This window comes from Lissotriton helveticus, chromosome 8 (genome assembly GCF_964261635.1).
Source record: "Lissotriton helveticus chromosome 8, aLisHel1.1, whole genome shotgun sequence".
In the NCBI taxonomy this organism is placed as follows: Eukaryota; Metazoa; Chordata; class Amphibia; order Caudata; family Salamandridae; genus Lissotriton; species Lissotriton helveticus.
The window spans coordinates 961,256,537-961,272,634 of NC_136069.1; the positions used below are offsets into that span (position 1 = coordinate 961,256,537).

The window sequence follows — 16,098 nt, forward strand, 5'->3', positions numbered from 1 at the left end:
TGCCTCGGCGGAGCTGTGTGGTGGGTGCATCAGTGGAGCTGGGTGGTGGGTGCATCTGTGGAGCTGTGTGGTGGGTGCATCGGTGGAGCTGTGTGGTGGGTGCTTCGGTGGAGCTGTGTGGTGGGTGCTTCGGTGGAGCTGTGTGGTGGGTACATCTGTGGAGCTGTGTGGTGGGTGCCTTGGTGGAGATGTATGGTGGGTGCCTCGGTGGAGCTGTGTGGTGGCTGCATCGGTGGAGCTGTGTGGTGGGTGCATCGGTGGAGCTGGGTGGTGGGTGCATCGGTGGAGCTGTGTTGGTGGAGCTGTGTGATGCCTGCATTGGTGGAGCTGTGTGGTGGGTGCATCGGTGGAGCTGTGTGGTGGGTGCATCGGTGGAGCTGTGTGGTGGGTGCATCGGTAGAGCTGTGTGGTGGGTGCCTCGGTGGAGCTGTGTGGTGGGTGCATCGGTGGAGCTGTGTAGGTGGAGCTGTGTGGCGGGTGCATCGGTGGAGCTGTGTGGTGGGTGCATTGGTGGAGCTGTGTGGTGGGTGCATCGGTGGAGCTGTGTGGTGGGTGCCTCGGTAGAGCTCTGTGGTGGGTGCATCGGTGAAGCTGTGTGGTGGGTGCATCGGTGGAGCTTAGTGGGTGCATTGGTGGAGCTGTGTGGTGGGTGCATTGGTGGAGCTTAGTTGGAGCATCGGTGGAGCTGTGTGGTGGGTGCATCGTAGGAGCTGTGTGGTGGGTGCATGAGTGGAGCTGTGTTGGTGGAGCTGTGTGGTGGGTACATCGGTGGAGCTGGGTGGTGGGTGCATCGGTGGAGCTGTGTAGGTGGAGCTGTATGGTGGGTGCATCGGTGGAGCTGGGTGGTGGGTGCATCAGTTGAGCTGTGTGGTGGGTGCATCGGTGGAGCTGTGAGGTGGGTGCATCCTTGGAGCTTAGTGGGTGCATTGGTGGAGCTGTGTGGTGGGTGCATCGGTGGAGCTTAGTTGGTGCATTGGTGGAGCGGTGTGGTGGGTGCATCGGTAGAGCTGTGTGGTGGGTGCATCGGTTGAGCTGTGTGGTGGGTGCCTTGGCAGAGCTGTGTGGTGGGTGCATTGGTGGAGCTGTGTGGTGGGTGCATCGGTAGAGCTGTGTGGTGGGTGCCTCGGTGGAGCTGTGTGGTGGGTGCATCTGTTGAGCTGTGTGGTGGGTGCCTCGGTGGAGCTGTGTGGTGGGTGCATAGGTGGAGCTGTGTGGTGGGTGCATCGGTGGAGCTGTGTGGTAGGTGCCTCAGTGGAGCTGTGTGGTGGGTGCCTCGGTGGAGCTGTGTGGTGGTGCATCGGTGGAGCTCTGTGGTGGGGGCATCTGTGGAGCTCTGTGGTGGGTGCATCGGTAGAACTCTGTGGTGGGTGCATCAGTGTAGCTGTGTGGTGGGTGCATCGGTGGAGCTGTGTCGGTGGAGCTGTGTGGTGGTTGCATCAGTGGAGCTGGGTGGTGGGTGCATCAGTGGAGCTGTGTCAGTGGAGCTGTGTGGTGAGTGCATCGGTGGAGATGGGTGGTGGGTGCATCAGTGGAGCTGTGTGGTGGGTGCATCGGTGGAGCTGGGTGGTGGGTACATCGGTGGAGCTGGGTGGTGGGTGCATCTGTGGAGCTGTGTGGTGGGTGCATCTGTGGACTGTGTGGTGGGTGCATCTGTGGAGCTGTGTGGTGGGTGCCTCGGTGGAGCTGTGTGGTGGGTGCATCCGTGGAGCTGTATGGTGGGTGCCTCGGTGGAGCTGTGTGGTGGGTGCATCAGTGGAGCTGTGTGGTGGGTGCATCGGTGGATGCACAGACCAACAGGGCATCAACGATGCCTCATTCAAGCCTTACAAACCCTAAATTATAGTGGAAATCTGCAGGTTGATTACTTTATTGTAAACATTATTCCCTGAGGGTGCTCACTTGTGAGTATAACGTGCATAAGAATTCTGGTGCCCTGGGCTGCATGTCATGTGCATGCCCGCTAGTGGTGCGTGGGTGGTGGGTGCATCTGTGGAGCTGTGTGGTGGGTGCATCGGTGGAGCTGTGTGGTGGGTGCTTCGGTGGAGCTGTGTGGTGGGTGCTTCAGTGGAGCTGTGTGGTGGGTGCATCTGTGGAGCTGTGTGGTGGGTGCCTCGGTGGAGCTGTGTGGTGGATGCATCGTGGAGCTGTGTGGTGGGTGCCTTGGTGGAGATGTATGGTGGGTGCCTCGGTGGAGCTGTGTGGTGGCTGCATCGGTGGAGCTGTGTGGTGGGTGCATCGGTGGAGCTGGGTGGTGGGTGCATCGGTGGAGCTGTGTCGGTGGAGCTGTGTGATGCCTGCATTGGTGGAGCTGTGTGTTGGGTGCATCGGTGGAGCTGTGTGGTGGGTGCATCGGTGGAGCTGTGTGGTGGGTGCATCGGTAGAGCTGTGTGGTGGGTGCCTCGGTGGAGCTGTGTGGTGGGTACATCGGTGGAGCTGTGTAGGTGGAGCTGTGTGGCGGGTGCATCGGTGGAGCTGTGTGGTGGGTGCATTGGTGGAGCTGTGTGGTGGGTGCATCGGTGGAGCTGTGTGGTGGGTGCCTCGGTAGAGCTCTGTGGTGGGTGCATCGGTGAAGCTGTGTGGTGGGTGCATTGGTGGAGCTGTGTGGTGGGTGCATTGGTGGAGCTTAGTTGGAGCATCGGTGGAGCTGTGTGGTGGGTGCATCGTAGGAGCTGTGTGGTGGGTGCATGAGTGGAGCTGTGTTGGTGGAGCTGTGTGGTGGGTACATCGGTGGAGCTGGGTGGTGGGTGCATCGGTGGAGCTGTGTAGGTGGAGCTGTATGGTGGGTGCATCGGTGGAGCTGGGTGGTGGGTGCATCAGTTGAGCTGTGTGGTGGGTGCATCGGTGGAGCTGTGAGGTGGTTGCATCCTTGGAGCTTAGTGGGTGCATTGGTGGAGCTGTGTGGTGGGTGCATCGGTGGAGCTTAGTTGGTGCATTGGTGGAGCGGTGTGGTGGGTGCATCGGTAGAGCTGTGTGGTGGGTGCATCGGTTGAGCTGTGTGGTGGGTGCCTTGGCGGAGCTGTGTGGTGGGTGCATTGGTGGAGCTGTGTGGTGGGTGCATCGGTAGAGCTGTGTGGTGGGTGCCTCGGTGGAGCTGTGTGGTGGGTGCATCTGTTGAGCTGTGTGGTGGGTGCCTCGGTGGAGCTGGGTGGTGGGTGCATCGGTGGAGCTGTGTTGGTGGAGCTGTGTGATGCCTGCATTGGTGGAGCTGTGTGGTGGGTGCATCGGTGGAGCTGTGTGGTGGGTGCATCGGTGGAGCTGTGTGGTGGGTGCATCGGTAGAGCTGTGTGGTGGGTGCCTCGGTGGAGCTGTGTGGTGGGTGCATCGGTGGAGCTGTGTAGGTGGAGCTGTGTGGTGGGTGCATCGGTGGAGCTGTGTGGTGGGTGCATTGGTGGAGCTGTGTGGTGGGTGCATCGGTGGAGCTGTGTGGTGGGTGCCTCGGTAGAGCTCTGTGGTGGGTGCATCGGTGAAGCTGTGTGGTGGGTGCATCGGTGGAGCTTAGTGGGTGCATTGGTGGAGCTGTGTGGTGGGTGCATTGGTGGAGCTTAGTTGGAGCATCGGTGGAGCTGTGTGGTGGGTGCATCGTAGGAGCTGTGTGGTGGGTGCATGAGTGGAGCTGTGTTGGCTGAGCTGTGTGGTGGGTACATCGGTGGAGCTGGGTGGTGGGTGCATCGGTGGAGCTGTGTAGGTTGAGCTGTATGGTGGGTGCATCGGTGGAGCTGGGTGCATCAGTTGAGCTGTGTGGTGGGTGCATCGGTGGAGCTGTGAGGTGGGTGCATCCTTGGAGCTTAGTGGGTGCATTGGTGGAGCTGTGTGGTGGGTGCATCGGTGGAGCTTAGTTGGTGCATTGGTGGAGCGGTGTGGTGGGTGCATCGGTAGAGCTGTGTGGTGGGTGCATCGGTTGAGCTGTGTGGTGGTTGCCTTGGCGGAGCTGTGTGGTGGGTGCATTGGTGGAGCTGTGTGGTGGGTGCATTGGTAGAGCTGTGTGGTGGGTGCCTCGGTGGAGCTGTGTGGTGGGTGCATCTGTTGAGCTGTGTGGTGGGTGCCTCGGTGGAGCTGTGTGGTGGGTGCATAGGTGGAGCTGTGTGGTGGGTGCATCGGTGGAGCTGTGTGGTAGGTGCCTCAGTGGAGCTGTGTGGTGGGTGCCTTGGTGGAGCTGTGTGGTGGTGCATCTGTGGAGCTCAGTGGTGGGGGCATCTGTGGAGCTCTGTGGTGGGTGCATCGGTGGAACTCTGTGGTGGGTGCATCAGTGTAGCTGTGTGGTGGGTGCATCGGTGGAGCTGTGTCGGTGGAGCTGTGTGGTGGTTGCATCAGTGGAGCTGGGTGGTGGGTGCATCAGTGGAGCTGTGTCAGTGGAGCTGTGTGGTGAGTGCATCGGTGGAGATGGGTGGTGGGTGCATCAGTGGAGCTGTGTGGTGGGTGCATCGGCGGAGCTGGGTGGTGGGTCCATCGGTGGAGCTGGGTGGTGGGTGCATCTGTGGAGCTGTGGGGTGGGTGCATCTGTGGACTGTGTGGTGGGTGCATCTGTGGAGCTGTGTGGTGGGTGCCTCGGTGGAGCTGTGTGGTGGGTGCATCGGTGGAGCTGTGTGGTGGGTGCATCGGTGGAGCTGTATGGTGGGTGCCTCGGTGGAGCTGTGTGGTGGGTGCATCGGTGGAGCTGTGTGGTGGGTGCATCGGTGGATGCAGAGACCAACAGGGCATCAACGATGCCTCATTCAAGCCTTAAAAACCCTAAATTATAGTGGAAATCTGCAGGTTGATTACTTTATTGTAAACATTATTCCCTGAGCGTGCTCACTTGTGAGTATAACGTGCATAAGAATTCTGGTGCCCTGGGCTGCATGTCATGTGCATGCCCGCTAGTGGTGCCTGCGCGTGCCCCACTGCGAGCATATGTTTCCTGCCTCCGCCGTTTTTAAATAAACAATGCAAAACACATGGTTTCAAAGTGTGCTTCAAAAAAACGTTTGTTTTTGCGTTTGGGGGTTTCATATCTGCTGCACGTCACCACCAGCAGTGCTGGCCTTCAAGGCTCTGGGGGAAGAGAATGAGTGAGCCACTGTTGCTTGGCTCAGGGTGTCCAGTACATACTTGTAAAGACTCTTCAAAAATTCTAACAGTGTATGTCTTTATAATGTGATATTTGCAATACAGTTCAGTTTACTTTGTTAAATTGTACCATTGCATTGACTTGTAATTGTCAGACGTGACAGACTCTCATCACAAACTGAGAAAATTCACAACTGACGACGATGCTATAAGCGAATGGAGTAACATTATAGACTTTTGCTTTTGTACAGAATAATGTATTTCAAGCCAAGATGCTCTCACACGATGAGTAAGGAAAAGGAGACAATGTGAAAAAAATGAATTGTCTAGGATCACACAATATGATCAAGGAGAAGTGTGGACTGATGCAAGGTTTTTGTGCGATTCAGCCATTACGTGGTTAGCTCATTCACTCTCACCGTTTTAGATGAAAGGTTAATGCTTTGTGTTTAATTCTTTAAGGCGCTAAATCAGTGCACAGCTTAAAACACATCCAGGCTGTGCTATGCATGTTTTATAAGGATTAGTGGTAGGATTACGGAGAGTGATGTTTTAATGCACACACTAAAATGAAAACAAAAGCACCCACCCTGGTCAGTGCCTTTTCTAAGTATCGAAACGTCTTTATCCATTGTCGTCCATTCTTGAATTAATTCATCCACTCACTCTTCACGAGCCACCTACATCCTTTGGACTACGCAGCCCTCCAACCAATCTCCAACCATGCCTTCAGTGATTGGACAAGGTTTGATCATGCAGAATGTGCCATAAAACACTCAATATTTGTACTTCTCTCAAAACATTTCTTTGAGGGGAGTGTCCGGGGGCCGGGGTCCCATCCCATTCGTTCCCCTAATCTGAAAACATTTAACAGTCAGAGCTACTTTGGTGCTTTATCCGGCTTGGAATATTGCAACAGATTTATATTAAATTAAAAAGTATAGTATCTTCCGCCCAGTTTAACAACGTCAGTGATAGACACAAAAAACGTGCATTGGTGCAAAAATACAAAGATGTCCTGGGCATCCGTTCTGGTGCTTGCTTAGTAAATGGTATTTGCATCAGGTCAAAACAAAAAGCAACGTTAATTCACACTGGTTTTGCTGTTTACTTAATAAGAGGTACAAAAAACACGTTCTGCCCGTTTAAACTGTAAAATATTGGTCTGGGTTCAAGATGCATGGATTTGAGCCAATTCTTTTTAAGTAACAGATAACTATAGGGTAGCATATTTTTAAAAAGGGTTATTCGTGGAGTAGCATCTCTGTTTCTATGTTTAAGTCTCAGTCAAAGAATTACACGCCAAACATCGGATGCTTAGGAGTTAAACATATTTTCTTTTGTTTTTTTCTGATATACTGGCTATTTTCCGTTTCACAAAATCAACAAACTTGGTGCAAATGGATGTGTTATTTATTTTGTTGCACGATTTTAAAATTACTGATGTGTGACTTTTAAATAGCTCCTGTTACTGAAACTATTTCGCAACAAACATGGAAATCTGCCTTCTCACAACGATAGAATGCACTTGCCATCAGCTTGTGTTGCCTTCAGCGGACGCACAGGTCAGCGTGGGTGAAGCTGTGCACCAGTGAGATGCGCATACCAGTAAACAATGAGCCAGAAAAGGAAGGGAAAAAAAAAAAGCTGCCATGTTAAAGAAACGCGAGACACGGCCTGGCGGACGTGTAAAGTGAAAGTACGGCCGGCCTGGGCAGTGAAAGGGGAGGAGGGAGGAGAAATGCGAGTCACAGCAGCAGCAGCCTTTGATGTGCCGGCCGGCCGTGCAGTGAATAATTAGGGGAGGAGAAATGCCGGCTGGGGGAAGCTTGAGATGCCTGTGGGAGGGAGGATGGTGGCTTTGATGTGCACGCGCTTTTTGCCAATGCGCTTGTGCATTGAGATTGTTTTTCTCGGGCACAGCAACAAATCGCCGAGATGGTTAAGCTCTCGTTAAGCCACAATATAGCTCGCCAGCTATGCGCATTAGCAGGCGAGCCCTAAAAACTGTACCTAACGGCCCATCTCGTCCAATTCGCCCACCCCCCTTGTCAGGCGAGCCCAAAAAGATTCAAGAAGAAAGAAAGAAAGGAAGATAGAAAGAAAGAAAGAAAGAAAGAAAGAAAGAAAAAAGAGAAAAAAAGGAAAAAACAAACAATAGGGAAAGAATTGAGCCCTCCCTCTGATCATCGTTTTAGAGACCTTCCTTCATTGATTGGGGCCCATTAGATCCGCCAGATCATGATTACTACGGACTAAGAATGGCTGTTGTATGTTGTAAATAACACCTCACAATAGACGCTAAAGACTTATTAAGAATCTTTACACATCAGTTGAAGCATCTGTTGTGCCTCAGAAACATCACAGAATGACTGGAATTTCCCTTTTATCAGCACCTTTAAATGAATTGATGCGCAGTCATTGCCTGAGAATCCTGAGCTTTAAACAAGTTAAACAGTTTTACAAATTATTTCTGCCACCTGGCTGCAGAGGCTGCTGTGTCAGGAAATATGCAACTCAGAGGGACATCCGGCATAGGGAAACCGTGTTAGACAACGGTGAGACCACTGCCCTCATCCTCCTGGACCTGTCAGCCGCCTTCGACACGGTCTGCTACCACACCCTACGTACATGCCTCCACGACGCTGGGATACAAGAGAAAGCCCCAGACTGGACCACCTCCTTCCTCTCCAACAGAAGACAGAGCATCTGCCTCTCCCCTTCTGCTCTACAGCCACCGAGATCATCTGCGGCGTACCCCAGGGCGCATCCCTCAGCCCCACGCTGTTCAACATCTACATGGCCCCGCTCGCCCACATCGCCCGACTGCACAACCTCAATATCATCTCCTATGCCGACGACTCCCAGCTGATCCTCTCCCTCACCAAAGGCCCTCAGACAGCCAAGACCAACCTCCATGAGGCGATGACGGCCGTCGCCGACTGGATGAGAAACAGCCAGCTGAAGCTGAACTCAGACAAAACGGAGGTCCTCATCCTCAGATCCACCCCCTCGGCATGGGACGTCTCCTGGTGGCCTACCTCTCTAGGAACGGCTCCCACACCCACTGACCTGGCACGCAACCTAGGGGTCATCCTTGATTTCACCCTCTCCATGACCAAACAGGTCAACGCCGTCTCCTCCTCCTGCTTCAACACCCTTCGTATGCTTCGCAGGATCAACAAGTGGATTTACACCGAAACTAGAAGGACGGTCACCCAAGCCCTCGTCAGCAGAAGACTGGATTACGGAAACACCCTCTACACAGGAGCCTCGACGAAACTCCTCAAACGGCTCCAACTCATCCAGAACGCATCCGCACGTCTGATCCTCGACATCCAGTGCCGCACCCGCATCATACCCCACCTGAAAGACCTACACTGGCTCCCCGTCAACAAGAGGATAACCTTTCAAGCTCCTCACCCAGGCACACAAAGCACTCCACAACACTGGACCAACGTACCTCAACTGCCGCCTCAACTTCTACACCCCCATCCGCCAGCTCCACTCCGCCGACCACACCCTTGCCACTGTCCCCCGCATCCAAAGAGCAACCACCGGAGGCAGATCCTTCTCCCACCACGCCGTCAAGACAAGGAACACCCTCCCCCTCCACCTACGGCGGATGCAGGACCTACTGACCTTCAGGAGACTCCTCAAGACCTAGCTATTCGAACAGTAGCAGCATCCCCCCTCCCCTCAGCACCTTGAAACCCTCACGGCTAAGTAGCGCGCTTTACAAATAGATTGATTGATCTTAGTTGACACTTGCTCCTTAATATGACAATGTCCAAAGTTATCAAGTATTGTGTATGAGAATTTTGAGTTCGAAAGCTGATTTGCCGGCAGATGGTGGGCTCTCATAATCATAAGTGTCAAGGCCCCAGAGTGTTCTGGAAAAATATGTGTTTAATGAAAAAATCAACCCATTGGAGTACATGTTGGCCCTCTTGTTCCTCTGGATCCCCCACGATGCAGAGATTATCAGGTCTAGAAGAATTTTCCAAGTCCTCAACTTTGTTTTCTACCATAGTTTTATGTTTTTGAAAGGTATCCACTTTTTGCTACATCAGAGTAGTCTGATCCTCCAGCTGTGAGGTCCTGGTCTCCGCTTCTTTCAACCTCTCTGGCATCTGGGCCATAGCATTTTCAATTTTGGAGAGCCAAGCATGTAGTAGGGCTTTTTTGTGTGGTTTGGGAGATTTTAATATCCGTTATCTCTTCTAGACTAAGATTAAGCTTGCTTTTTTCATCCCATTGCATAATTAGTGGTGTGTCTCCCTGTGGTGTTTATGTGGGGGTTCTGGGAGTGACTCGGTGTACTTCTTTTCACATTCTTAGTCAGGCTTTTCTGAGACTTGAGACAAAGTCAAAAACATCTGTGCAGCAAGCACTTCTGATTGCACAATGCTGAGATGACTACACGAGGGAGCAGGTGGCATTGGAAGAGGAGAAGATAGAGCAACAAACTGAAAGCTCTCTGATACTTCTACCTCGGAGACCATGGTCGGTTTAGATTTAACAAAGGGTATTCCTTAACCTTTAAAAGAAGATAAACCTCTGATCCCAGAGTTGAGTCTGTCAAGACATCGAAGGCTTTCCCCAGGAACTTCTTGGGTGAGACTGCTCTGGTTCTCACACTGTTAGCAGAGAAAGCATGACTGATGTTTAACTCCTTTGGATGTTAATCCTGAAAATATTCTGGAGCATTTACCCCCCTTCATGATCATGATCTTTTGGATTATGAGGCATTACCGGATCTTAATGGAGGGAGGCAATGTAGTTGTATCAAGACTAGCTGTGGTGCCTGAATATTTAGAGTGACTTTGCATATTTTACACAGACTGCTTTTTAATGCTTAAAAAAGTTTTAAAGGCTGAAGTAATTCTGTTTTCTCAATTAGACTGCTGCAGACAAAAATAATCAGACTAGGCTCCCCCAACGACCCTCAACCGGATAGCGACTCCCTGCTCTGCATTGAAATTCCACAAGAGATGCACACTTTTTACCTTAGTGAGAAACTTGGTGGCCTCACTGGAAACTTTTTGTGAACCCGTTGCTATAAGGAAGTCAATAAAACTAGGTTCTAACATGTTAATGTTGAGCCTGTGGACAGACCCAGTAGAAGACTTTAGACGTCCTTAGGCGAGGAGAGAAGAGGAAGGGCTCGGCCTGGCCTTGACCAAGCACGGCCCAATCAAGTGAGATTACTGTCTTGCCAGACTTTGCCCGTGCTTCAGGACGCCGATGTTGATTTTAGGCGCCAGCTGATTTACTAGCATGAGCTCTCCTGCTGCTGTAATAACATTGGGCCTATTGCCCTCTCTGGGCTATGCAAAACGTTCCCCATCACCACAGAGGCACTGATGCTCACTTTATGTGCCACAAGGCACGCTGGTAGTTGCAGGCATAATGATTCCTACCCCTGGATACACTGGGGCCCCTAATTCTCCCGGACTGGCGAAGTATTGCTCCTGCACTGCGGGAAAGTAATGCGGGCTATGCCAGAATCTCTCCCTCACAGTGGGACACCGGTGAGGTGATCTGATAGTTGTGGACATGCAACTCCGTTTGCTGAGGCTCCGGTACAAATGATCATGTTGGAACTGTGTCCCCATCTACTCCGCGACCATCTTTACTCCTTCTATACTCGGCCACTGACTACCATAAGCACCAAAGGTTGCACACTCTTTCTGATGTTGAAGAGATTAGGAGTTCCCGCTATCACCCATTGATCATCATCCTTCCTCCCCACCACTTTTAAAAAGTTTTAATTTTTTTCTGTCCGAATACAACTGTCCCTTTTTGCCAGTGTTCTGGGTCACATGACTGTGAATGGCTCTGCTGCTATGGGTTGTGTATTACCCCCAGACAGTGAGACAAAGGTAGCCTAGGTGTGAGGGGAGAGGGTCTTCCTGATAGGATAGTTGGGGAGGAGCTGTACCCTGACTTGATTACATTTCAAAGGGCTTTGCCTGCATCACACACAAAGGAACCTAACACCAGCCCCTTACCTGCCTTTGTCCTAATAGTTTGGAGCAAGGAACATGGGGAGGGGGAAGAACTGACCAAAACCACTTTTGGTGGAATAAAAATTGGACCTTCTCAGGACGTTTAATCAGAATACTTCTGTACTCGTGGAAGATTCAGAAGAAGGACTATAGTGCTGATTGAAGAAAGGATTGCACCCAAGCTAACCAGAGTGACTGACCCGCGTAAACTAGAGGAAAACAATAATGTTCCAGAGGCCTTCCCTCCAAATACCAAGCTGATCAGCACCAACTGGACCTGCCTAGACCCTACTGAGACCTGCTGCTGATCTCTGCTAGAGTGAATCCTGATCCTCAAGAGATGCACCCAGGTCCTGGACCTTTGACTGGCATTAATATGAATTATTCTTGAAAGAAATGTAAAGATGCAAAGTTTTTGCCCTCTTATTGCTGAGAACAGACCGCTCGTCATGCCAACAGTAACCATCCACAGCTACAGGCAATACGATACTTGGACTCTGTGCCAAAATCAACCATCCACAATGATCAACCAATGTGGAGTTCCAGCGATGATTGGCTCTTTGCTCTACACCAATGACCATCCGCAATGCTTGACCTGCTCTGTGCGCTGACAGCCTCCTTCTTACAGTCCTCGCCAACACGAATTAAACTGTTTGTGCAGACTTTGAGAAGGTAACTCTACAGCAGGACTACCCAGTCAATCAATCAATCAGGGTTGGTAAAGCGAAGCTACTAACCCGCGAGTGTCTCAAGTAACTGGAGGGGTAGCTCTGTTTAGTGCTGCGGTCATCAGAGGAGCCAGGTCTTGAGGTCCTTTTTGATCTGGAACAGTGTAGGGACTTTCTGAATGTTGAGGGAGAGGTCGATCCAAGCCTGGGCTGCACGGTAGGAGAAGGACTTTCCTCTTGTTCTGGTCTTGTAGATGCATGGAATGGTGGCCAAAGAGAGGTTAGCTGATCTGAGATGTCTCTTAGGTGCGTGGAAGGAGAGGCAGTTGTTTAGGTATGCTGGTCCGATGTTGCGGATCTTGTTTGCTTGAGTGAGGAGCTTGAAGGTTATTCTTCTTTCGATGGGGAGCCAGTGGCAATCGTGGAGGTGTTGGGTGATGTGGTTGTGATGGGGGATGTCTAGAATCAGTCTGGCTGCTGCGTTCTGAATAGTTTGAAGTATGAGAAGTGGGTTCTATTTGATTCCGGCATAGAGAGTGTTGCCGTAGCCCAGTCTGCTACTGATGAGGGTGTTCGTAACCGTTTTTTAGGATTCCAATGGGATCCATCTGAACTTTTTTTTGAGTATTTGGAGGGTGTTGAAGCAGACTGAGGATACAGAGTTGATCTGGTAGTTCATCGTGAGTGGTGAGTCAAGTATGATGCCAAGGATTTGTGCGTGGTCTGTCGGGGTGGGGGGTTTCCGAGGGCAGAGGGCCACCAGGTGTCTTTCTACATGGAGAAGGTGGAGCCAAGGATGAGGATTTCTGCATTCTTGGAGTTAAGCTTCAACGTGGTCTCTCAATCTGACTCACGCTCCATTGTGATTGGCCTGAACTTGTGACTTTCCTTGGATACATCGCTACCAGCTAACCACAAGTGGCACTTTGTGCTTCTTGGTGGTATGTTCACCTACAATGTTTAAAGCAAAATATGTATCTCTGGTTTTAGGAACTGTATTTTTGTCTTTTTGATGTCATTTTACTTAATGACTCTATTTGTCTAAGTTGGTGTGGGATTTTTCTTGTGTTGTGCTTTCACTCGGTTCCTGTTTGGGTGCTGCATACTCTACATATTGTCACCTGACTGCTTTTATGCTAAGCTACCAGAGCGTTAATCACAGGTTAATTTACTGACTTTTGGGTGTCACTTTGATAAGCATTGTGTACCGTTATCCGAGTGGGGGTTCCACTCCTCTCAACTAATAACCCAATTTTTTACACAGGGGATTTTCACAGCTGATATAATACTCGTGTATTGCAAATTCACCCCAGCAAAATGGAGAACCTGCACACTTTAGTGCAGAAACATCCACATGCTCCAGTATTTTATGAAAAGGCATCTTTATTACTGTTTGAATGATGCATACCTTTCACATTGCCACTTGACTGCTTTTATGCTAAGCTACCAGAGCGTTAACCACAGTTTAATTTACTGACTTTTATGGTTCACTTTGATAAGGATTGGGTTTATCATCTGAGTAGGACTTCCACTTGTCTCAACTAATAACCCAATTTCTTAGACTGGGGATTTTAACAGCTGCAATAATAATCGTGTATTGCGAGTTCAGCCCTGCAAAATGGAGAACATGTACATTTTGGCGCACAAAAATCTACTTACCCGAGTATTTTCTGGAAATGTATCTCCTTTGAATATACAAATTTACAGGGTGAAAATTACAGTGTGGTGTTATTTGCAAACTACAGAATACAAGTATATGCTGCATATTCCACACCTATGGGAATTTCATGACCACTCATAAAAAGTGCCTGTACGTTTTCATGAAATCTTATTCAATTGTTAAACCATTATTCCAACATATTTGCTATTATTATAAATAAGCAAACAATTGTTTTTTGAAATGAAATTAAATGGTTTGTATTGCAGCTTGAGACAAAGTAGAGCGATTTTTAACTATCAGCCTTTGCTTATAATTTAATACAGAATTGCTCTGGGCAATTAAACTTAACAACTTTCTATCTTTTGTCTTGTTTTGTAGTTGATGGGTGCACTGACTGGTCTGTGGACTACAAGAACTATCAAGTTTTAATGGGGGAGCCTGTGCGCATAAAATGTGCACTATTCTATGGATATATCAGAGCAAACTACACCCTTGCACAAAGTGCTGGACTTAGCCTGATGTGGTACAAAAGCACAGGACCTGGAGATTTTGAAGAACCCATTGCTTTCGATGGTTCTAGAATGAGCAAAGAAGACGATTCTATTTGGTTTCGGCCAACAATCACTCAAGATAGTGGTCTATATGCCTGCGTTATAAGGTATTAAATAACTTATGTATGTATGAATTTGTTAGGCACTTTAAGCAGTAGGTTTTTTTAAGGGTGATGGTGTCCTCAGTTTTACTACTGTCCATAAGGCACAAAGTTATGCATGTGTGTTCTAGAACACATTCTATAACACTCGAAATGGAATAAATAACAAAAGTTACAATGGAACACCAAATGTCACGTAATGTGACCATTAAAGTAGTCATGTAAACGAAAATCACCGCTAAGAATCTGTGCCACATGATATCATACATTACACCACATATAACGTCATGTAAAATCACTAATCACTAATCACATGTTCGAAAATATCTTGTTTAGCAAAATAGATGGCATCACAACTAGGGACCAGATGTAGGACACCAAATACCGGTCGGTAACGGCCGATTTCGGCCGTTACCGACCGGTATTTGGTTTTTGAGATGTAGGGGGCCCAAATTTTAACGATTCTGTAAATTTACCGATTCGATAAATTTACCGATTCGGTATAATACCGAATCGGTAAATTTACCGAATCGGTAAATCTAGATGTAGGTGGCACTTAAAATAGTGCCACAGGCCCTTAAGAATTCGTTATTTACCATGAAATACTATTTCATGGTAAATAACTAATTCCTGTGTACATGCACATCTGTGCATGTACACCTGTGCCATGTGGCACACACACATGCCCTAAGGGCATGTATGTGTGTCACATGGCACACAAGCCAGAATCAAGGGTGCAACAGGGTGTCAAAGTGACACCCTATCCCCCTTGACAATTCGGTATTTTTACCGAATCGGTATTTACCGATTCGGTAATTGCCATTGATTCCCATGGGCCTCAAGGCCCATAGGAATCAATGGCAATTACCGAATCGGTAAATACCGATTTGGTAATTACAGATTCTTAATGATTCGGTAATTTTTAAAGAATATTTACCTACCTAGCATTTACCGATTTGTAAATACCGAATCGGTAAAATTCGATATTTACGAATCGGTAAATGCCATTTACCTACATCTAGCCCTAAATCATTGACGATATAACAAATGCAGTAACAAAATACGCACAAATTGTACAAAATATTACATTGTGGCACTGATATCCTCATACCCCTGAGAAGGTCCTGCAGCATTCTGATTTGCTTGGGGTTCCTGACAGTATTTTTAGAGAGCATAATAGATAGTGCTTTCGATGTAGTTGTACCTATATGGGAGATGCTGGGTGAGGTGTGAGGGTTTTGGTTTAAAAACATGCTTGAAACATGTTGAGGAGAACACTGCTGTGCATAAGCATGACAGAACGTGTAGAGAGTATGAGCATAGACACAATTGAGTATACCTTCAATTTTAGGATTGGTAAGTTTCCTAAAGTAAAGATCTTCAAGGAGTGCATAGCACGTGGCTAGTTGGAGTCCACCATAGAGTATGTTAAATGTATTACAGCAAAAAGCAACAGGAACATAATCCCTGGAGGTATTGGAATGCAAACAGAGAATATTTGTTGTAGTGTGCACCTAGAAGCAACAGAAGCACAACCCTGGCAGCACTTTTACAGTACCAGGAATTATAACATGCAGCATCAATTCTTAAGTAACCGAGGCACAAACCCAGGAGTCACTCTTAAGCAACCAGATTATATTCACTATACAAGGTCCACCATAGAGACACAACACACTCCTTGAGTCACACTTAAGCAACCATGGTATGCAAAATTACAATAAGAAGAGCAGCCAGTGTTGGAAATCTGAGCAGAAACAATACAATCTTTTAAAGCCCAGATTTTACCTGCTCTTGCTAGGCTGAGGAGGTCACATTTTGATCTGAATTGAAATCCCAAGCCCCTCTCATGGTAGTGAATACTCTCAAAGTTATGAGAGCTCTAAATTGAGCACGTTCTCACATGCGTAAAAGTCTGCAGAGATGACTCGAGAAGCTGGTGTGTCCACGGAGAACACATTGGGGAATGAAGACATGTAGTACTGAAATTCTGCAGCCGTGTTATAAAAGTCGTCAAGATATGAGTACAGAAGGTGGTCAACGGTTGTTTGTTGACAAGTTCGT

General features: G+C 49.0%; 1 protein-coding gene across 1 annotated transcript in view; it reads left to right on the plus strand.

Moving 5' to 3' along the window:
* Nucleotides 1–16,098, plus strand: part of IL1RAPL1 (interleukin 1 receptor accessory protein like 1) — a 2,344,491-nt gene that overhangs the window by 1,216,522 nt on the left and 1,111,871 nt on the right. The window contains exon 5 of the mRNA XM_078656096.1: nucleotides 13,764–14,043. Coding sequence (XP_078512222.1) covers nucleotides 13,764–14,043 — 280 coding nt within the window. The remainder of the gene's footprint in view (nucleotides 1–13,763; nucleotides 14,044–16,098) is intronic.